The sequence below is a fragment of the Perca flavescens genome, chromosome 11 (genome assembly GCF_004354835.1).
Source record: "Perca flavescens isolate YP-PL-M2 chromosome 11, PFLA_1.0, whole genome shotgun sequence".
In the NCBI taxonomy this organism is placed as follows: domain Eukaryota; kingdom Metazoa; phylum Chordata; class Actinopteri; order Perciformes; family Percidae; genus Perca; species Perca flavescens.
In genome coordinates this window covers 28,296,504-28,320,969 of record NC_041341.1, presented here as the reverse complement: position 1 = coordinate 28,320,969, position 24,466 = coordinate 28,296,504, and the positions used below count along the sequence as shown (strand labels likewise).

The following is a 24,466-nucleotide window of genomic DNA, read 5'->3' as shown; positions in this document are numbered from 1 at the left end:
CACACACACACACACACACACACACACACACACACACACACACACACACACACAAACTGAAAACGCTTACAGTAAAAACAAAGTGGCAGACACACAAACAAGGGCATGCAGAGCAGTCTACATACAGCACAGGACAGGACATAGTTCTGACAGTACAGGGAATTCAGTCTTGATCAACAGGATATGATAAAAGATCCTCTTATAACCGTGTATGGGCAACATCTGGAGGCGGTACAGATGAGCAATTCTGCCAGTTTTATGTCCAGGAGCTTCTTGCCATTTTTGATCTTTACTGCCAATAACAACCAAACTGAATTTATTCCAGATGTTTTCCTGACATTATTTGTTGAAGGTAAGAGCGACGCCTGCTTTTAAATGCTGCCTGCCCATGATTATCTGTAGAGGAAAGCAGAGAAAAAAGGGCTGCTACTGAAATTACCAATTCCATTTTTGCAACCCATAGAACAAGGGAGGGTGAACTAAAGATAATGGTGCCATGGATAACTTATTTATCAATAACAATCACAAAGGTACTGTACATATTTCTTAATGTTTAATGTAGAAAAGTTCAATTCAGCCATCTATTTATCATACATATTTTAAAAAAGGTTGTTGCTATGCTTGAAATGACATAAGCATATCATGTTTGACACCAGAATGACAGTGGTTAGTTTATGTTCATTCAAACTCAACTTATTGCCAGGCTCTTAACTTATTCCTGCATGCGTTCATGTCTTTATGTGAGTGTAGGAGAAATGGAATATCAAGTTAGTAAATAAAAACCTTCGGCCTGTCTGGTTGGAAACTATTGAATCTGATTTCAAAGCGTCATTAGACGGAGAGAACTTTAGATCTACTGGAAAATAAAGGACTGTAGGGAGCAGCTGGCTGGACACACACACACACACACACACACACACACACACACACACACACACACACACACACACACACACTTCCATGCAGTATCAGGAGAGGATTTTTTTTTTTTTTTTAAACCCACAAATCCCAATTCTGAGCCTTGGTTAGTTAGTTCTCACTGTTTCTGTGTGGGTTTCTTCCAACAGTCCAAAGACATGCAGATCAAACATTTACAAGAGAATAAACACCAATTGACACAATTATATAGTTATGTACTAGAGATGCACCGACTGACCAGCTGGTGACCGGAATTGGCCGATTTTCATGTGATCGGCCATGACGGGCGACCGGCCGGTCTGACATGTGCCAAATTTATGCCGGTCAAATGCTGTAAATTAATACTGTAACATTGTAAAGGCTACCATACACAATGCATATGAATTATATATAGGCTAGCAAATAATAACAATAAACCCACTAATTACATTATCTTAATGCAGTGTAACTACTGTAGCATGTAAATAATAGGGATGCACCAAACCCAGAGTTCGGTTCGGAATTCGGCCGAACTTTGGGCTTTTTGACGGAGTTCGGGTACTGCCGAACGTTAGAATTTTTTTTGACCGAACCGAACGGTACCAAAGAGAAGTAACGAGAGGCGAAACTCGAGAAAAAGAGGCAAACGTTATGTTGAGTTTCTGCTCTTGCCAAAGTGTATAGAAGTAACAAGAGGCGAAACTCAATAGAACGTTCCATTGCAAACAAACGCACCCATGACAGAGCTGCAGCTCCGCCACTCCGCCATCTTGGACTGAACTATCTTGTTACTTCACTAGTCTTTCTAGAGTTACGTGGTCGACGTAATGACGTAGTTGTAGCTAGACGGAATGCAGTAGCAACCTAGCAACGGCAGTAAGCTGTGAGAAAATGAAAATGGAACTTGTGAGCAGAAAAAATGTTGTTTGGCAGTACTTTCCTGGGCCATTCAAGTCGAGCTAAATGTTCAATTTGCAATGCCGATTGGTCTCGTGGTGGCGAGGACCCTAAACAATACACAACATTGCCGCTGTTAAGTCATTTGGGTATGAAACATCCGAAAGAATACGAGTAGTGCATGACGGAATCTCCAGACAGCAGCCAAAATGCAGCAACTTCAGGTACGGCAAAGGAAGGACAGTCACAGCTAAAAACTGGTGTTAACCAGACAGAGCCTCTCCCAGGCTGTCAGCTGTTCTCTCTGGAAATGAGTCTTCCTACAGCGGGAGCGGAGCGACCGAATGGCCGGCTGCTGCTCGTTAGCTAACGGTAGCTTTCTAATTCCACCCCCCCCCAACATGCCTTCATCATACACTGGTTAGCGAAAGTTTGCAAAACAAAATTGTCACTCATCTGGCGATAGCGATGTACTTTCCTACGATGTGAATAGAGCGTGGGGGTAGCCTACTTTATGGGATTATAAATCTAAAAGGCTAATATTTTGGATATTGGTTGGATCTTGAGATAGGGTAAACATAGGCCTTGTCAAAAATAGTTTTTCCCACTTGTGTGCCAGGCATAATGTTGCTTATTCTTTTTTATTTTTTACAGTTAAAATACAATGAAAAATGCACTGCTGTGGACGTTTACTTCATTAATGTGTTTACTGTGTTAAGAATGGGAGTAGGGTTCGGTTTGGTTCGGGGTTCGGCAGAATCTTAACCAGTAGGTTCGGTATTCGGCAGAACCCCAAAAATCTGGGTTCGGTGCATCCCTAGTAAATAATGCACATAAAATACAAACGTGAGCAAAGGCGTTCAACAATCACCATTATATCGAATCAACAGCCACGTGCAACCTAGCTAGCAGGTGAAGAACGCAAACAACCAAAATCAGCTAACAATGAACGGACAACATAAGTTATACCACTTACAGTTCTCAAGCAACCCAAGCAAACCAAAATGGAAGATAATTCTTAATGCAAGGAGAAACTTCCAACATATCGTGACACCTTGATTAAAGACTAGTCTGCGTTAATTGTCACCAATCTGCTGCTCTGCCTAAAAAAGCTAACTTGAACCCCATCACACCACGAACAACCCCAAATTAAAGTGGACTACCCCTTTTGCACTCTAGCAAAGTTAGTAATCTCAAGTCAACACTGAAGTCCTAACAATTGTTCTTTACCAAACCCACAGACAAGAATAAAGCTACGACAGAGGAATCCTTCCTCGTAAGCCATTTACCAATGGAGAACTGGAGTGAACCAGCCGGCCCAGCAACTGTGATGAGTAGGACCGAGTCATCATCAGACGAGGGCTTAATGAGCTCAACTCTGAATTCCAGTAGTACTGTTAATGCTTTTAACGCCAAAGTGGGTCTGTGGTCTTCTCAATTTTAAATGGTAAACACATTAGACACACTACCCAAACTTGGAGAGTGGCAGAGAATGTGAGAGAAGCTCATGGTGAACAATTAGTACTTGAAAAATAGTTTTCAAGTACTAAACATGAGCAGTTTTTAAAATAACAGGAATTAGAAGGAGGACATGGACAGGAAGACAAAGATAAGGTTGTGAATTATAGAGGCAGACAAACAGATGAATCATTGTGTTGTCCTAACGCTCATTCCTATTGGTTGGATTTGGAATAAAAAAAACTTTCATTACAGCTGACACATTTGTTCTTGTTTGCCAATATTTGTGGGGGTGGTATTGACTTGGACTTAGGCAGCTAAAAGGCTCTTCTTACCGAGATATGTGCTTAGCAACTGTCAGGCGCACTATGAGAGGGGCCCATTTAGAAGATTGGGGAAAAAAAGACAGAGACAGAATGGAGAGAAGTAGTCTGAATCTGTATCTAATGCAAGCCTTTGACTCCATGGAAAGAACATTTTTTAAGCCAATTGTTTCTAAATGCAAGAATACAGGTTACTATAACACAGATAAATATAATCAGCAAGACTAGGACATTTTACTGTTGAGGTTCTAGTTTTGGCATTCATCTTGTAATACAGTGAACACACAATACAGTTACACTATTAAGTTACATGAAGGGGAAAGGTCAGTGCTGGGAATATATGATTTTTCATTTAAGATTAAAAAAAATCCCCTCTTTTCCTTGACCTGATAGTCTCATGACTGTCTATAAAAAAAGTGTTTGCTGATTATCAATCTTCCAAACAACAAACACCACAATATAAAAATTATGTTATGAAATAACTACAGTATGTCTTAAAAGAAAGAAGAAGAAAAAAGGCACAACGTGAACAGCGTGATAGATTAGGACCAAAGAACATTTCATTTCATATTTTTAAAGCAGTCATAGGCAATTTATATTTGGTTCTGTTAGGCAAAAAATCCATTCCAGCATGTGCCCAGAAATCCTTTCACATCATATATACAAGTTTAGAGATTAATCAAAATAAAAGTGAGCAGTTGCACGACCTCAGTATGTTCTAAATCTGAGGCTCCCATGCTATTTCATTCTGCATCACACTACAAAATGCCATTAGTATTCAATGACTAACTGTAAATGAACAGACATATCTAAGTCCAAAGTACAGGAAAAATTACTGTAGATGGCTTTTCATTATAATTAAATCCTATAATAAAGGCTGTCACACCGCCCACTATAACAATTGGCTTCCGTACCCTCTGTGTAGGACTGTGTGTGTACGCAAATGTGACAACAGCGCCCTGTTGATTTAGTTCCCTTCTCCTAAGGGAGAAAGTCTGTTGTTGTCTTCCAAAATACACACACCCACCCACAAGCACACAATGCACTCACTTGGAAACAAACTTGCGGTGTGGCTTTTTTTGTTTGATAATTGTTTTTAGGCAAACATAATTTTGCTATAAAAGACAGCTAACCCATAACCATGAATCAATGAAATGGTAATGGAGCCATGGGGGGAAAAACACAGTGGCAACATTGCATGAAGAACACACACTCTCTCTCTCTCTCTACACTTAAGGTCCCATTGCTTTTACTTTTCACAGTCATTCAGCAAATCCTATACAAAAAAATAAAAACGTCTTAAGGAGAAACAAACAAACCAATAAAAGTGAAATTGAATTAGTTTGCCGTCGGCTTACCTCCATAACCATTACTTCTCCCTCTACACTTCCTACAGAAAGCCAGTCAGGTAAATAATCGCCTCTGCTTTAATTAATAAATGCATCATCCTTAATGAGAGGGGCTTGTTAGGCACTGCAGCAACCGCCACTGGTCTGTTTTTCTTTTGATTTTTTTTTCTTCCTTTTTTCAACTTTCAAACTTCAAACTTAATTTCCACCTCTGAAGCATGCTAATTGCTCTCCCTCTCAGCTTTATAAACAACAGCAACAACAACAACAAAGTTTTCTCATTTGGAGGCAGAGAACGGTGTAATGTGTGGCTATTGATCGCAGGGGAAAGGAGATTGCCCCTGGCTGGTCACAAACCAAATGACTTTAAGATCTGAATTAAAGTGAGCCAGGTATAACTTTGGATAAACACACAGTGGATACAACTTTAGATTTTAGTATTATTTAGTAGTATTTAGTTGCTTAAATCTCATACTCATACCACTTCAGTGCACCCCAGAATTAATTTTAAATCAACTACTGAGTAGCGTAACAACTTATGATTATTTTCATTATCAATTAATATGCCAATGATCAATCGTTTGGTCTATAAAATTTTAGAAAATACTCTTCACACTATAAGGGAAACACAAGGCAGAGTCTTTAAATTGCTACTTTTGTCCAACAAATAGTCTAGATTCCAAATAGATTAATTTTAGTATCACGTCACACAATTTTCTGACGATCAGCAAATTGATTTATTGACTAATTATGCTGTGTTGCCTACAAAAGTGGGTGATTTTGTGTAATATCCGTGTTCTATTCGATTCCAAGTTAAAGGGGACTTATCATGAAAAAGTCAGTTTTCTAGTGCTTGTGCACATACATTTGGGTATCTGGAGTGCTTACCAACCCACAAACTTTGAAAAAGTTTTTTTGTGGGATTCAACAAGCCATTCAAATGTAGCTCCCTTTCTTATGTCACATGCAGGCCCGTTAGAATATTCCGCTCCACATCTGCGTATCTCCACCCACAGCTTGAGAACTACCTTTGCAAAGGTGCCCTATATTTTTCTCACAAACCAATCAGAGAAGACTAGGCTTTTCGGGAGGGGGGCTTGAAGAGACAGGCACTAAAACGGAGCGTTTCAGATACAGGTACATTCAGATAGTATGAGAAAAACAATGTGTTTGCAAACATGCTTTAATTGAAACACAAAATACAGCTATTAACCTGAAAATGAGCATATATCTCCTTTAAACTTTAGTCACCATGTCACTAAACTGTTGTTACGATCAACATAAGAACAAATAATTGTATGTTCACTTTTAAAGACACTAAAACTTTTATACATGTCTTCATTCCATTCCATCTTAATTACTACAATGCTCTTTTCACCTGTTTTAATCCAAAAGCTTTGGGCAGGCTACAGGCTCTGCAAACCTCAGCTGCAAGGCTTTTTACTAAAACTACATGATGGAATCACATTAAACCTGTTGCAGCCACTTTACAAAGCCTGGCGCCTGGCTACATTATTGGACTGTTAAATCTGAAATCCTCCAGCAGCAACATTTAAGCTATTCCACAGTCAAGGCTAAAGACCAGGGGTGACTGAGACTTCAAGCTCTGGGACGATCTACCTAAGGAGATCTTATTTCTATCAAAGAGTTTACTCCAATTCTATTTTTTTCTACTCCTTTCTATTTTACTCGTTTCTTATGAATATTAACGGCAGTCCATGTAATTGTATAAAGAACAGAGCAGTAACATTCTATAGGTGGAAGGTCAGAAAGACTAATGGCTGCAGTGAGTGATAGCATGTTGGCTCCACCTGTTAACACAACATGCTATGGTGACACAATGTTCTCTAAGAAGATCACTTATTGAGTTCATGCATTGACGTAGTTATTGCATTTCGAAAAGGATTTCATGGTATGTGGATTCTTGCAAGCAGCACTGACCTCTACTGTACTAACATACTTCCTGATGTACTGTATACACAATGAATTTCTCCTATGCAACACGAGGACTCGTGGTCTGCATGGTGCTCTTTCACACTCACACTCACACTCACACACACACACACACACACACACACACACACACACACACACACACACACACACACACACCTCCTCCTCCTCCTCCTCAGCATGTAGAACCACTGAGTTGCTTGCTACCATTATGTAGACAAAGAACACAAAGATTGATTTATTTTGTACTTCATGAGGTTTGACAGTATCCCTGTACAGAGAAGTGAAGCTTCTTGTTAAACTGTGATGTTCTACAATTAACCTGTGCCTTTGTCATAGCAGATTAGACTCATTTTGGTTGCTCAGGGTGATTTTATTTTTTCCTTAAAGAGCCATGGAAGCTTAAATGTCAGTGTGACAAGAGGCATTTACAGTAATAAAGTTACTTAAAGGGGACTAAGCACTGTGTGTGTTCTGAAAAGACAAACTGCACTCAAAGATACCTTTACTGCATCCCTGAGTGACTACTTATTTAGCTTTGCTTTTTTTTTACTGGATGGTTTTTGAAAGGGAAAAACAATAAAAGGATTTTCTTTGTCCAAATAAGGAGCATGAAGTCGCCTGACTACTGTAAATCCCTACAGGGGTTTAATATTCACTGACAATAACTACATAACATACAATACATAGTCTAGATTTTCCATGACGTCAACTCTCAGTTTCAGAGGGTTGTTTTACCCGTGTTAATATATTAATGACAAATAAAAGTAGTATAATTATATATGTATGAATAAACAGTGTCTGAAAAAGTCAACAGTGGTACAAATGCTTTGGCAGAAAAAAAACTGGAAAAAATTACTAGCCTGATGCTAAGCTGCTAACATTTGACAGGTTTTGCTATGCACCTGCAACCCATAAAAACCTATTGAGTCTAGGCTTAAAGAAACATACTGTGAACATTAGCACTGATATACTGTATGAACAGCTAAAGCAAAGGAAAACAGTAGCAGCAGAGAAGAAGAAACATATTTCCAGTGTCTGATCGATAAAGGCATATGCCAAAACAATGACACTGTCAGAATTATAAGAAATAAAATCTGACAACCAGAAACATATGTATAATACTTGAGTCATTGCAGGATGAAACCTGGTAGGTGATGTACCTGTTAATATGTTCTTATGTGGTTCTTCCAGCATGACTCAGCCAGTCTGAGCTCAGAAGTGTATCTGTGACTAGGTTATTATGATTCTGAGATTTAAAAAACAGTGCCTGCAGGATGACAAGTGAGTAAAACCTCTACTTATCTCCTCTCTATCTGTATCCTCCGTGAAAAGAGGATAGCAGTCTATCAGCTCAATGCCAACAGGAGACATTCACGTCAATGACATGATCACTAGACAAACATTCGGATAGGTGCTGATGGAGAATAAGAAGCCTGAGAAATGCTCAACATGATGATGGACAGACTGATGAAAGGAACAAATCTAAGGACAGACAGATTGAAAGACTACGAAGCTATTTACCTGACCTACATGTCTGCAGACTTGCTTTTCCATGTGTCTGCAAGTGTATGTGTGTGTCTGAGCTTACCCTGTGTGCATCGTTTTCATGTCCTCTGCGTCGTGGGTCCAGTTCTTCATAAGGCGGCACCATTCCTTCTCTCCTTGCCTGCTGGTATTCCCTTCTTAGCTGCTGGATCCTGTCCACACTGCTACACACAAGCAAACATGCAACTCGGTTAATTAAAGCTTTTACACCTCTAAAGGCCCTTTCCCATTGGACACAAATCCACTAACATCTGGCTTTTGGCCAGATGTTAGCAAAGTTTACAATCATTCCCGGGACATGACTCGGCAGTAGTCACAAGTACGTATTTATCGGCTTCAGCTCCGATCAGCAGTGGTGGAAACATGACACCCGGGTGGACACGCTAACACGCTTGTCGCCTCTTTGTCACCTCAGCCACAAATTGTGTCCATCTGGCTGGGTTGGTTCAGTGGGTAGAGCAGGCGCACATCTAATTAGAGGTTTATGCCTCGACGCAAGGTCCAGGGTTTGAATCCGACCTGTGACGATTTCCTGCATGTCTTCCCCCCTCTCTCACCTAGCTGTCCTGTCGAATAAAGGCGGAAAAGCCCAAAAATAATCTTATAAAAAAAATAAAACAATTGTATCCGTCTCCACCAAAGCAACGAAGCAATGAGGCTAGAACATCGTTCCAATTAGCCAAGTTTGAAAGAGAGAGTGAATATGTAGCAGATATAGAAAAGAAGCAACCACCGTACAATTTGTCAACAGCCTCCATGCTGCTTTCTAGTGTTTACTAACCCTGTTTTCTGGCATGTTCATGATGTTGAACGTGATACATCAGAAAAAAAACAAAAACAGAAAGACATACTCGCCTATCGCCTATTTTTAGCAAGTTTTCCTGCGTTTAAAAAACCTGTATATAGATGCTAAGTTTGTTGGAAAAAGGGTATCAGGTTCATTTGAAGAATTCACCTTAGAGGTAAGAGCAAGCATGTTCAAAAAACGATTTACCAGTTTTAGGTTGTTTAACGTTTTGACAGAAGTCATGCTCACAAGTGAATCACATCAGTATCAATAAAATAATTTAAAACACTTTGTGGACTTTGACTGGCATCACCACCAACCAGCTGTTCTGATGAAGAGCTAGCCAGTAGAAGCCATCTGTTTATTCAAAGAGTAATTTCGCCGACATCGGCCTGCAGAGATAAAGACTAGACAGACCCACCTGTGTACGTGCATGTGAAAACGCATTGATGCACCGTCAGGAGATTTATGTAAAGTCAGAAAAATAGCAACATCCTTTCTTCCAGTCTCCAAGGCAGTCTGTAAACAACACTACGCCTTCTGAGAATGTTGCACTACCAGTACTCAGCATGTGACTCAAAGTCATTTGTAGGTATTTGTTTCTGTGAAACTACTGTAGAAATCCAAAGTCAAAAATAAGTTTTTAACAATCGCAAATCTCTGTACAGTACAAAACCCAACTCTAGACTTGGGCTAGCATTACTGTTTTTCACACTTTGGAGGAAAAACTGTTGTATCAGATAACCCTACTCAGTTTCTGCACACACAGCCAACAAAGAACATATTAGCTAAGAAAAAACACACACAGTAGAACCCACTTACATCCATGTATGTCCAGCTATCACAGATGACAGTGACAATGGTGTAGAGCGGGGAAACATAGAATTACATAATTTACATAAGCATGCTAATTAAGGCTTAGCAACATGCTAGACAAATATTATGCAGCACTTTGAACTAGCTAATAAGATTAGCACGACTGATCAACACATCTAAATATCGAATTGTTGAATCGAATTATTGAATAGTTGCCTTCAGTTGGTTTATAATTTTCTATCCTTACTTTCTTCTCATTCATTCTCTTATTTTGCATACACACAGAGAGCTGTGTGAATGACTATATTAGCTGCAGCACTGAAAACACATTATCCTCGGTCTCACATCACAAATTATGTCAAGTGCATGTGCTCTCACCCTCACATAACAGAAAAAACATTGACTTTATTTAAATGTACTTTTGGTAGTACCTCCATCCACCAAACCACTTTGGTGTCTTCTTTTTGTTAAACTTGTTAACTGTTTTAAATCTATTCATCATTTAATTGTAAGTGTTAGGGTTCATTTGTGACAATATTTAAGACATAATGCACTACCTGTCTTTCATTCATTCTTTTTTTATTTGAACTTCACTGGAGGATTGGGAGAGAAGCTATTTGTGTACAGTATATACAGTACTGTGTAGATGAATGCATTATAGTGAAACAAATCTAGTCTCAGCGTGTGTGTCTGTGTGTTCACGTCTTGAGTGTATTTGTGCTCCATATTCTAGCCTGCAGGGGTAAGAGAGCTGTGTCAGCAGCAGCAAAGCACCTACAGTACTTTGCAAAGAGTCAATTTGGAGCAGAGTTCAAATCAGATGCTAACTGCACTTAATGCAGTGTTTCCTCTATCTTGTTTTTTCCCACGGCGGCCCGCCACGGTAAAATTTCTGCCGCCACGGTATCAGAAGTAAGACGCACAACAAGGTTTCTGCTATGTACACCGCGCACCGCCGACAAGTCACAAAGTCATAATTACACGACTCTGCATAGCCGTCTCCTCTACTGAACTCAAGCGAACTGTCATCCGCTCTCTCTCACTTTAGGGTGAGCCACTGGAACAGTAACAGGACGTCATCACTCGCGAAGTCATGGCAACCAAATAAACAACAGGGCGAGTACACTTGTCACTCAATCTTAGGCAAAGTGACAAACAGCGACGAAAGCCGCGACATGAAATCTGTACTCACGCCGGTCCCGTGAAATATGACAGCTACAGTTTATTGGAAAATAGCATTGTGGACACTGAATTTGATGAATTTACTGTTTATCAGAGCCCAGATGAGACAAGAAGCTAACGTTAGCTAACGCTGCTGTGACGGCCCCTCTGCCTTGGACGTTGCAGGAGAACGCTGTATTCCTCCGACACGCTGTATTAACGTTACGGTTTTAAAACCATTTTTCAGGTTAGTGGGGGTGCATACCGCTCAAAACCAACATGAAAAACGTAGTAATGTTCACTCAGTGTTTAGTTTTGTTGTTAAACTGTGTGTAAAATGAGCGGTGACGTTAAATCTCCCTACGATACCGTGTATTTGCTGGATGGTTTCAAGGTAACAGTCGGTAGCTAACATTATCAGATACGCCCGTACGTTTTGACGTTTGGCGTTAATTCCAATATTTTTGACCAAATACCTCGATATTGATACCGCAACGATATTGTAGTTTTGACTATTGGTAAAATATTTACACCATGAGATTTTTTATAAATAATCATCAGTTATGTTGATATAATGACTAAGTGGGTAAAGGCAAATAATACAAGTTACAACAGTCTGGTAAGTTCAGAAAATGACATCACTTTACTGTAATGCAGCCTTTAAAACCAGGAAAAGACAACACTTATGCCATATTACGATATCCAAAATCTAAGACGATATCTAGTCTCATATCACGATATCTACATAATATTGATATATTGCCCAGCTCTAAGCCACTCCAAACTTTTGATGCATTTGAAATTAGGGAGGAAGGGTTAAATGTGAGAAATGAAATAAAGTGGTGTGATTAAATAAAGTCAGTAGAAAGACATGAGAAGATTCAAACCATATAGACTGTTAAAAATAAGATTCAAGCCAAACATTTCTATTCCATTCCTATTGTTCTGTGTTCCACTCTGCTTTTTTCGTTTCTCGTTTCATGTTTATGCATCACAGTAGACATGATTTGTGTCACAAGGAGCTCCACATGACACACACACACACACACACACACACACACACACACACACACACACACACACACACACACACACACACACACACACACACACACACACACACACACACACACACACACACACACCCTCTGCTCCATTTTACTGACAGAGGGCTGGGGAGAAAAGGGTTCATTCATTTTCTGTCCACAGACAGCATGAACACACATAAACAAACACACACACACACACACACACACACACACACACACACACACACACACACACACACACAAGTGCACACACTTGCAAACAAAGGGTACTTTATACGATTTATCACCCCACATAAAAGGAAGAGGGTGGGCTCAAGAAGAAATAAATACGATAAACAAAGATATAACACAACACTCACTCAAACATACACACACACACACACACACACACACACACACATTTATGCAAATAGTTCCATGACCACAGACTGAGGAAGCTATTGATTCGCTTTAGAAAAACAAGTTAGCCATAAAAAGTAGACTTGTATGACTTCACTTTTTAACTACCTCGTGGTCATTAAACACCAACAGGGTTGGTTCATGTGCAATAGCCTAATAGCATTGTTCTGTGCTTGTGTGTAATACCGTAGATGACTCTGTATTTTTGAAACTGTCTTTTCTTAATTACTTAAATCTCTTATCAAGAATTCCTATGGCATTCATTTTGAAACATTTAAGTATTATATTAAGGCCAAAAATAAGAAGTTGTGTATAAAGTTTACATGCTTCAAAATAAAAGCATAAGTCTGAGCTCCAGTCCAGCAACAGATTTCTCTCTCACTCTCACACACACACACACACACAGAGAGAGAGAGAGAGAGAGAGAGAGAGAGAAAGAGAGAGAGAGAGAGAGAGAGAGAGATCAATCTCCTGCTCTTGGTCTGTCACACCAATAATAATTCTATAAATGTTTAAAATCAGAATCGGAAACTCGGCATAGCTGTTAATAATGCTGCTATTAATAATTGAGAATTCTGTTCCATTAATAACACTGTAAGATACGTTATAGAATAAATCAATGTCCACAGCAAAGGAATAGGTCCTTGTCATCGACGACTATAAATATTTACAAGCCTGGTTATGAAAAGGTGCACCCTTAAAATCTGTTTTCTGGCTGGCTTTTAATCAGTTTTGGGATCTTTTGTTATTTAGGCCATCTAAAGGCGAAACCCCACTGCTGAAGCCAGGATGAAGATATGTGATATAGGTCATGTATATTTAACATTAATTTTTAATGATGGGATATGACTTCTGTCAGAGCCTGTTTGAACACAATCCATTCAGGGAAAAAAAATGACTATGTATAGGTTTAAATACCTTGAAAGATGTATTTCCACTCTAATGCCCACATTAAGTGTACATACCTTGAAAAGGTATAATCATTCGGGTTAACTTTAAGATGAGACATTAAGTAAGACATTACCAACACCAGTGCTGGTACCTAAAAGGAAAACACGTGCTTTGTCATATCCACCTGATGATCTATTGGGGTTTTCCTGCCATGAAGAAAATGTATAAGGGATGTACACAAAGAAAGACAGGGACAGATGGAGAGATGGATACAATAGAAAAGAGTGAGACAAGGAAAAAGACAAGGACAGGTCAAGCATGTTTTTTAGTGCTCTCTAACAGATGACTTTGAGCTGAAAGGTTTCATAAATCTGGCACAAAATGGCCAAAGGACTATGGTGCAATCTGCCACACAAGCAGCAACACACACGTAAGCTCCCAGACGCGCGCACACACACACACACACACACACACATACAGGGACGGACAAACACACAGGTGATGTATGGTCTCCGCTTAGATGTGGCACGGGGGAATATGTCATTCAGACTCTCAGCTCGGTCTGATTTATCACGTTTCAAATGTGTGTATGTGAGAGTGTGTGTTAGTATGTGTGTAGATAAACGAGAAGCCACACAATACAAAACTGAATACAGGAACCCATTATAACCGTTTTGTAAGATAGTCTACTGACATCTCTTGCATGGATGGCACATGTTACAACTCAGCATCAGAGGGACAACAATTGTGATTTACTTTCCAGATGTTACAATGTGCATGTGAGAGAGACAGAGTGAGTGTCAGTCTTGCATTCTTGGAATGAACAAAGACAAGAAACGAATAAAAAAAATGCTACCCACTGGCAGAGCTGTTGACCTTCTGAAAAGAAAAAAAAAAGTCAAGTAGTAGAAGTAGGATTTCCTTTCATTAGCACAGACACAAAGTCATGATAGCCATTTAGAAAAAATCAATAACGCTTGAAAACATAAACTGCAATTGATTTAAAAGCTTAAGAGATGGTACACACTGTATATAAATGGAAAGTAGGGAATTTGTGACTTTGCATCCTGCTGTTGCTAATCAAAGCAGCAGACAATAGCTGCTGCTTCAGAAATGTCAGAGCTACAGATGACTGTCTTACCCTTTTCAATTCAACAGGAAGTTAACATTGACTCCCTATTAAATGTGTAATAACTGAGGAACCTTAAAACCTTTTTAACCACTGATAAAAATGTAATGAATTAACTTAATTATACATAATCCCTTAATTCAATTAAATACAACTTCAATATACAAGTAAGTATTCATTTTGTTACACAACGAATTCATTAGTATTTGAACTATTCAAACTCATGAATGAACAGTCTCAAAATAATAATGATCGTATTAGTTTTAGGCAGTTTTCATCTCTTGGCAATGACAGGAGACAAAGCACAGTCGATAGCTGTGAGGGAACATGGAGTTTCATATTGACTGTTGGTGACAAGAGGGAGTTGTAGTCTTTTTGTCTTTGCACACGTCCAGGGATGTGTGCTGGGCTGTGTGTTCTCCCTGGTGTCTAGTTGTAGAGTAGAGGATCGTTATCAGCTGTGTCTTACAAGGATAGACCAGATCACAACACCGGACACAGGTCAATGCATTATCTCTCTTACTCTCTGTATATGTGTTTCACTCGGCTGCTTGCCACACACACACACACACACACACACACACACACACACACACACACACACACACACACACACACACACACACACACACACACACACACACACACACACACACACACACACACACACACAAGATTACTACAAGTAAGAAAAACAACTTAATCAATGTGAGTTATTGTCCATCATGTGTGTGTTGACATGGATATGAGCTTTCTATATATTATGTTCTGTAATGTTGACATTTCTACGATGCATTCAATTTTCTTTTCACATTTTCCTTCACTGTGACTCATTTAGTGCAGTAAATATTCACAGTTGTGCCACTCTTTCTCCACAATCTATTTTCAATTTCTCGTATCTCCATCCATCCTTTTCCCGCTCTCTCTCTCCTCATTCTGCCCTCCACAGTTTATGCAGGTAATCATCTCTGCTGTCATTTACATCCCTACCTTGATACCATCCATCTCTCCTTCCCTCCCACTCCATCTTAATCTCTTCATCATCGGCTTATCTCCATCCCCTCTGCCCTGCCTCCCTCTTGCCTCCCTCCATATCTCCCTTGCCGCGCTCTTCATCATCTTCTTCCTCCTAATCTCCCAAGCTTGTGCTCGGCTCTAATTAGCTGACGTCTCTGCTAATGAAGTCTGACAACAAAAGATCACCAATGCTGTCAGGTGGGTCAGAGGCAAAACGAAAGACGGGGGCAAGAATAGAGAGAAATGGAGAGAGGGAGGGAGGGAGGGAGAGGGGAGAAAGAGTGTCAAAGAAAAAGTAATACAGAGCAGTTGTGTATGTGGAGCGTAGGAGCTGTCAGGTTGCTCCGTTGCTTTCTTTTCCTCAACAGGCTAACAGGAAGTGACACGTGTTTTTAAAATGCATCTGACGGGATATGACACTGCTCCTTGCGCGGCGCCGTCAAAGCACGGGGAGTAATTAGCGCTCTATCGACTGCCATGACATCAGTCAGACTAGCTGTCTAAAAGCCGGCATGTGCAAGAGAGACACTCACAGTGGCAAAGGAGGCTGGCATCCTATCCTCATGATAATCAGTGTGTGTGTGTGTGTGTGTGTGTGTGTGTGTGTCTGCGTGTGCGTATTGTACAGTTTGAAAATTGTCTGGCATAACATTATTTAGACAAGCCTTCTATGTGTGCGTATGTGTGTTTGAAAGCCAGAGAGAGAGAGAGAGAGAGAGAGTAAGAGAGAGAGGAGGGGAAGGGGGGCAGGGGGGGGGGGGGGAGACGCTACAGGTGGTAAACAGGCTGGCACAAAATCATGTAGGCAGGCTGTCTGGCTCAACATTCCCCTTTGACTTTAACAGCCATGTGTGTGTGACGGGAGGCCAATTTGCCTAATGCCTCTGCCAACCACAATAGCTGTGGATGGCATGTCTCTAAAGCTGGATTTATACCGGACACAAGGGCTGTCCCATGAGAGCAAAATCAGACAGGTGCATTGTACTGTACATGATCACGTTTGAAATGTATATTTCTCACAACAGCTTCTGATTCAATTATTTTATTCACTTCATGACAAAGAACGACGGGAAGGTTCACCCTGTCTAATTACCTAACAGGAGACTACTGCCTTGCTATGGCTTGTTTACGTGCTTTCATTCAGTGTGATACAGAGAGACGATCGCAACAAACTGAAGATCTGCAGTGGAGATGGCTTTGCAAATTGACAAACAAGCACAGATTAAACTGCATTGTGAAAATGTGTGGCAAAATTGCAGGGATACATTTTGAAAAGTTATCCCTTCTATACAGGGCCAGAGCCATGAGGAAAGCCAACTCTATCCTTTCTGACCCAAGTCACCCATTGTCTTATGAATACAGGCTGCTGCCATCTGGTTGCCAGTACATTGCACCAAGGTGTATAACCAAGAGATTTAAAAGCTAATATGTCATAGCTACCACTAGTCTTATTATTACCTTGATGTAAGTTGTCCCATATGAATATGAATGTATGTTACGTTATGTTGTGTATGAACTGCCATCTTTTATTCTCTGCTGGCTGTGAAACGAATTGCCCCACTGAGGGATAACAAAGATCACTTAACCCTTACATGAATGTTGTTAAAAAGGACACAATTATTTAACTGTTCTTCACAATGCTTTATGTTGTCTTCACTCTCAACAATTGCTATTGGCATGAGATACTTGCAAGAGGAAACACAAGCAGCCCAAGCTGATCAATCACAGTTGTTGTGCTCTTCCCATGGTATCCTCTGAGCCTTTTTTAACTGTCTCTGCACTTTTTTAAATATATCTCCTAATTATACAACAAAAGTTGTTGTTTGACATTGCCTTTAAAATAATCTATACAATGTTTTGTGATCTGCTGCCCCACTTGGCAGTACAACACTGTTTGTCAGTGCCTTCCTAAGCCATTAATAAGGATTTTTCTGATCAGTCACCAGTAGGTTAAGATTTGTCCTCTGCATTTAACCTATACATTGGAGCAGTAGGCAGCCGCAGGATCCCAGGGACCAACTCCTTCTTTTTGCCAGTGCCTTTTTGGTCAAAGGGCACTGACAGGAGCGCTGACAGGAGCACTAACTTCTATTTGGTTGTTGTAGGAAACCGGAGCACCTGGAGGAAACCCATGCAAACACAGAGAGAACAAGCAAACTCACACATCGATCCCCAGTACTCAGCAGTGCTTACTTGCTGTGAGGCGACAGTGTTAACTACTGAGTCACTGTGCTGTCTATGTGGTGAAGGTGAGAGAAATAGTATGGTTAATATTTGTTATTAAGTATTAGGAAAATATGACTTTCAGTCCTTTGGGCAGGCCAATAGATGGAACCAGACAGGACAAACAAATAAATTAGGCTATCAGGTTTTTTTACACAGAAAAAAAAAAAAAGAGTTTCATGCTAACAAAGAACATAACATTAACAGGTGTATCTACAAACCAACTGATATATATATATATATATATATATATATATATATATATATATATATATATATATATATATATATATATATATATATATATATATATATATATATATATATATATATATATATATATCACTATATAATAACGATGTTATGACTTTCGCCACAGTCAGAACCATATATTACTTTTGTACACATTGTGGAAAGTGTAACGTAAACATCCACCATTAGGTCGTTTTACACTTGATTCTAGCTTGACTAAGAATCTCTCCAATCACTCGAGAAAGTTTAAGAAGTCACTCCAGCTGACCTTTACTCCATACGCCCTCAATCTCTCTAATACCCACTGTCAAATCTTCTTTGCTGGTTATACAAATATTTGCTGGCCATGTGAACTTAACCAAGATATTTTTATTAGATTTATTTAAGCAAAAAACTGCCTTTGCTTTGACCAGAATAATTTTACCCAACCGCATGCATAATACCTAACCCTAACTAAAATTATTTAGCCTGATCTTCATCCCCAAACATGAATTTTAATTTATCCAAAAGGTGTGACGACAACTTCAAGAATTAATGATGTGAACAGAAATCTGTAGGCCTAATATAAACACTTGTGAATGTCATAAATTGTTTATGATCCAAACTTAATAGTAAGTGAGCGAAGCATGTTGCGCACACTAGACTTTGATTCACTGTGATAAGATAAAATGCAAGCTCACATAGATTATATGGATGTGAAAACATATATTGAAAATCCTTTTTGCCTGGCTTTCTGTTAAAATAATTACGGCAAAAAAAACAACAACATTCAATTACCCTCTCACACATGGTGAAAGAGCACAATAAGAAGTAATGCACTGTGTATGAACCATAAAGGTCTTTGCCAAATAGAATCTGACACACAATATGCACACAAAAAACAGAGTGTACATGTTGCTTAGTTATGGCTGGAACAATGGAAATATCAATTTAATTTACTCTAATACTACTGTATGAAAGATGCATGAGATAAAAGAGTAAAGGAACAACAAACATCCATATAGATGGAAAATAACGTGAAAGATCTGTCCCTGAGCGTCTATCTTTTGTGTCTTCAAACTTTTAGTGTCCATCTGTTTGTGTGTCCTTCAAAGAGCCTGTGTCTTTGTGCCCATGTGTCCTTTTACCGTGTATGTGCCCCATCGCGGGCGGATGTCCTTTGCATGGAATTTATTTTTCATTGAAAAGTATACAAGAGGCGGAAATCATAAATGAGAGGAAGAGAGTGCAACAGGGGGGAAGAGAGACATAGAAAGGGTATATTGAAGGGAAAGAGAGCAAGGGGGAGGAAGGAATGGAGCGGACGAGTGCCTCTTGAGAGCTTTCTCTTATTAGCCAGGCTGAATCACACGCTTTGAGTCCGGAAAACACACACTCTGGGCTTTTTTCTCGTCTGCCCTCCCCACCCTTTTCTCATTCCTCTCTTTTAGTCCTCTACACATTCTCTACTCCCAGCATCTCAGTTCAGTTTCTCTTACTTTTCTGTACTTTCCCATCTCCCTTTCTTAGTCTAATTTGCCCTTTTAGTCCAGGCCATTCACTGCCCCCCCTCCTTGCATGTCCTCACTCCTTCCACCTTGCTCCCCAACTCATCTGTTGAATAATCCTAAAACATCCACTTAGCCTCTCTTTCCCTCTAAATCCCTCGCAACTTCTTCTTTTCACCAGTTGATCCTCTTTTCTCATTCCTGCAATTATTTGGGTCCACTCATGGCTCCTTTCAGCCTGCAAAATTTGGACCCTGTATTCTCTTTTACAAATCATCCTCTTTGCTTTCTTTTTTTTTTCCTTTTTTTAGCTCTAAACATGCACCCACCCTCAATCATTTTCTCCAAATCTCTCCAGCTCGTTTCTCCTTTCTTTTCATTCTGTTCTTTTGTCTGAATTCGATGCTTTCCATAACCGTTATCCTGTACTCTGTATCCCTCTCTTCCTGCTTTTAGAATGAAATCCCCCTTTTCTTCAACACTTCCTCCTGCTAATTTGTTCCTTTCGCTCTTAACACTCATTCTGGTTCTTTCTTCTCCATACCTTTCTTCTGTTTCACCCCTTGTCCCATTTTCTTTCTTCAACTCCCATTCCACCTCTTTAGTCCTAATCCCACTTAACCTTCCATTTTACCTCTCTTTCCTTCCAAAACACTCCAAACTTCTCTCATATCCGCCATGGTCCTTGAATCTGCTTGCTTCTCTGTTGTTTTTTTTAAATTGAGCAATTCCACATTTCTTATCACAGTTTCCATAATAATGCAATAGTCTTTTGCATTTATATATAAAGTAAAACTAGTTAGTAAAGATTAGAGAAATATTGTCTTCATTGTTACAAGAAATCAACAGGTGGTAGGAGATGAAATGGGTTGTTTTAAGCTGCTTTACCAACCAATGCATTTTGTTTTGTGGAGAGAACAGTCATTAATTGCCCTCATTTGTCAGAAAGACAATGAGCTACATGTCGCAAACAGACAGTACGACTTGCATTAAATCCTTGTAGAATTAACTGTAATGTGATAGAAACCTTTACAATCGGGCCAGTAAGTTACTACTCTTATCCAGTGCAGCTATTTTCCAAAGCATTTTGCGTTAATGTGACCTCGGTTGTTTATTCAGTAATGCGAAGAAAGAGCTTTTCTTTGTGACTTTGCTTTAATGCTTATTCGTACCAAAATCCTGTTTCTCCCCAAAGCTAGCAGATACATCCCCTAATACACACACACACACACACACACACACACACACACGGCCCTGCCCCTGCACTCTGTGTGTGAGAAGTGTGCAAGATACAGTGAGTATGTATTACTGTGTTTAAAAAAAAAAGGCCTGTGTGTGCACTAATTGAGCTGAAAGAATATCTGATTAATTAACATGGAGGAAAGAAAGCCTCTCCAGTGACCAGCCAAGCAATGCTAAATGCTCATATTTCTCTCCTGCGTACAAGCTCCCTCTGTGTCTCTCATGGTCTCTATTTCACCATACTGACTATTAATGCACAATTTGGGAGAGATGTTGTTTCCTTTCATGTACTCTGAGAAGACGAGCGCAATCTATATGCAAGCTTAAATATTTAGGTAAGGTACAGTTTGTGTAGAAATTAATACATTTGCCTATGTGTAGCATTTTAGTAGTCAAAAGAAGCTCACACTACTACATCTCACATTGTGTCACACTGACTAGTATCCCACAGGAAATCTTGCCATACAGAAGAAAAGCCTATTACCGTCTGATATAAAGCAGTCAGTGGGTGGCTGCTTTTCCAGCACAACCAAAGCTACATTTTCTAGAGTAGAGTTTCTCACTTCCAACATTCAATTCATGTTGTTGTGTAAAAAAGTGAACCACTCTGGACATTTCTTTCTTTCATTCTTGATGGTATTTGCTCTCTACTTATCGCTACAGTACCTCTCTCTCTCTCTCTCAAGCTCACTCCACTCTGGTCTCTCCAGACTGATTGTTTTCTAATTGGTGGAGTGCCAGAGGTCATGGTTGTTATGGTAACCTGCAAGGGACACTTGAAAGGTTTAGGTAGTGGATGGGCGAGGGTTGGAGGGGGCACCCACTCAAGAAAACGGAGGGCAGCACTCATCGAAGGCTTGGGTGGTCACTTCAGAAAATGAACTGTGTGTGTGTGTGTGTGTGTGTGTGTTTGACATCGTAGCCACCTCAGTTTTGTACATGCACCTACAGTAAGGGTGTGAGTGCGCAAGACAGGAAATGGTTCGCCTGAGAGGACAAGGGTGTGAGAAAGCTAGTGTATGCATGTATGTATGCGTGTGTGTATGCATGTGTGTATGCGTGTGTGTGTGTACGCAGAGGGTGGGTGAAGAATCCTGCCCTCCACTTGAACATTTTCTAAAGATCTCCTTTGCTTGCGTCCTTTTTTCTCCCAGCCCGATTCCCACTGCTACTTCCTTCTAACCCATGTTGTGTCACTTATTATGACATGTCAATATAGCAGATCACACAGCAAAGGTAAGGTCTAAATATAAAAAATAACTTGCAAATGTAAATGTGGACAGCCATTGTTTTCACATAGCATTTTTTAAATTAGACATCGTATTGTGGAAGTTGTCTCATGTAAAGGATGATGACATAGGAAATACCTACCTGTGTAATGGGTTTACTAAATGAGTCTGCATTAAACTCTTCCATGCATAAGGAACTGAGCTGGCAGTGCCCTTTAGAATTAAAGTAGGTGGGCTGGTTGAAAAGCAGACAGTGTGATATATTACTGTGCTGCATGGTTAAATAACCGTCCTTCCATAATAGTGCTGTTTAAAGCAAACCACTGAACACGCACAAACACGCACACGCAGCCAGCCACATAAATGTGTGCTGGGGAATATAATTTACTCTATTTTAAGACCTACAGTATATATGGAAATTGCAAAACAATGCTGTCAGCTGTCCGAAGGAACTGACATAATATTTGAACTCCTGCAAAGACAATGAAAGTGTTGTAGAAGGCTGTGTGCGTATTGTTTATTTAAATCAATCATTAAAAAAGTAGGTGAGAATAAAAATAATAAAAAAAGGGGAAGCATCATTGTTATTTCAGAAGCCTGTTGCTCCTCTACTGGAGAGTTTGTCAAAGCTTTTGACAAATTTAAGCATTATGGTTATTAGGGGCAACTACTAAGTGCCTATTGATTGATAATGTGCACTTTGCTACAGATGTATCGCAGAGATACTTGCAGATATGAAAGCATTGCATTTATGAGGTGTTTTAGTGTTTGGCTCGGACCCAGTTCCAGAGTAAAATCACTATGGAGGCTTTTCAAATTAGTGGAGGTGCACCAGTAGTTACAGAGCAGACTGTATGGGTAAGCAAAGCCAATAAAAAAAAGTTGCATACTGCTGATCCAGAGTCAGTTCTGCTGTGAGTTACTAACAGGCAATGACCAGAAATTAAAGGGAGGTAGCACAAATGAAACTAAACAATAGTGGTATAATCACACTAATTCTATTTTAAGTTTATATTTATTACTTTGAATTATTGTTCCATTAAGAAGATATCAACTTCTTATTGTGACAATGTTTTTCAAAGTAGCAAAGTAACAAGGCCTATACTAGAAAGTGAAAGTAGCAACTGCCAAATGTACAGCAAGCATTATGAAGTGGTGAATCCTGAATACTCCAGCTGATCTTTATTTTTGAATTAAAACCCACTTAAAGTTATTAATACTTCTACTGACTCAATTAACTGGTTATGTGGTCAACCAGCAGCACTCACGGTTTCCAGGGGAGGGTGTAAATCAGACTGAGCTGATGGTGTTGTTTCAGCCCTAAAATTATCATCATTGTCAAGCACAAGGCAGGGCCTGTTTTGTAGTTTTGCTTTTAATATCCATGATTACCAGAACAGCGGTCTATCTACATCTTATATATGGTCTGCACACACAACCACACACAACCACACACAACCACACACAACCACACACAACCACACACAACCACACACACACACACACACACACACACACACACACACACACACACACACACACACACACACACACACACACACACACACACACACACACACACACACAGCTGTACATTTGTGAGCTCTATGTTGTTGGTGTTTTTGTCACTGCATCACTTACTGTACTTACTGTGTGTGTGTGTGTGTGTGTGTGTGTGTGTGTGTGTGTGTGTGTGTGTGTGTGTGTGTGTGTGTGTGTGTGTGTGTAAATCGGTGTGCTTGATTGCTTTGCTGAGCTGCTGATGGAATGGAGTCCTTAGCGTTTTTGTTTATCTCCGTCTCCCACATGCATACCGCGGCTGTGGCCTCCCTTGACGCAAAGTAACACAGAGTAACGCACACTCACACACCGCTGACACGACTACCTTCTTTTTTTGGCACCATCGATTACTGTCAGCCAATACCTGGACTTGCTTCTGTCTGCATCATCAGGTTACAGGAAGTGATGATAAATGAATAGCACTATCTGCCAGGACTGCTGTGGCCATGGATATAGGTTTCCAAAATCAAGACATTCTTAAACTTGTTTTACTTCTTTTATGGAAGGAAAGAGGAAAACTTGAGTAAAAAATATTGGATAAATTAAACTTGGTAGTCACAAGCCCACACTGGATCCATTCAACTTTCTTATTCATCTAATTAATTATGAGTTTGTTGAATGAAGTAGTATTATCTTATAATTTAATTAGTTTAGTTAGAAGTTAGTGTTAGAAAACTGAAACATTGCAATACCATATCACATATGTACAGAAAAAAAATTATGCTTTAATATTAAATAGTTCAAACTGTCTACTGTGATTAGCATATTTAGCTGTACATATAGTCTGGCATTGTTAAAG

At 39.7% G+C, this 24,466-nt stretch overlaps 1 protein-coding gene across 4 annotated transcripts in view; it reads right to left on the bottom strand.

The window, feature by feature from the left end:
* Window positions 1–24,466, bottom strand: part of pard3bb (par-3 family cell polarity regulator beta b) — a 243,915-nt gene that overhangs the window by 53,402 nt on the left and 166,047 nt on the right. For 3 of the 4 annotated variants that reach the window (XM_028590887.1, XM_028590890.1, XM_028590888.1), the window contains exon 23: window positions 8,469–8,589. In XM_028590887.1, the coding sequence (XP_028446688.1) occupies window positions 8,469–8,589 (121 nt within the window). The remainder of the gene's footprint in view (window positions 1–8,468; window positions 8,590–24,466) is intronic. The other variant, XM_028590889.1, reaches the window with a different exon arrangement.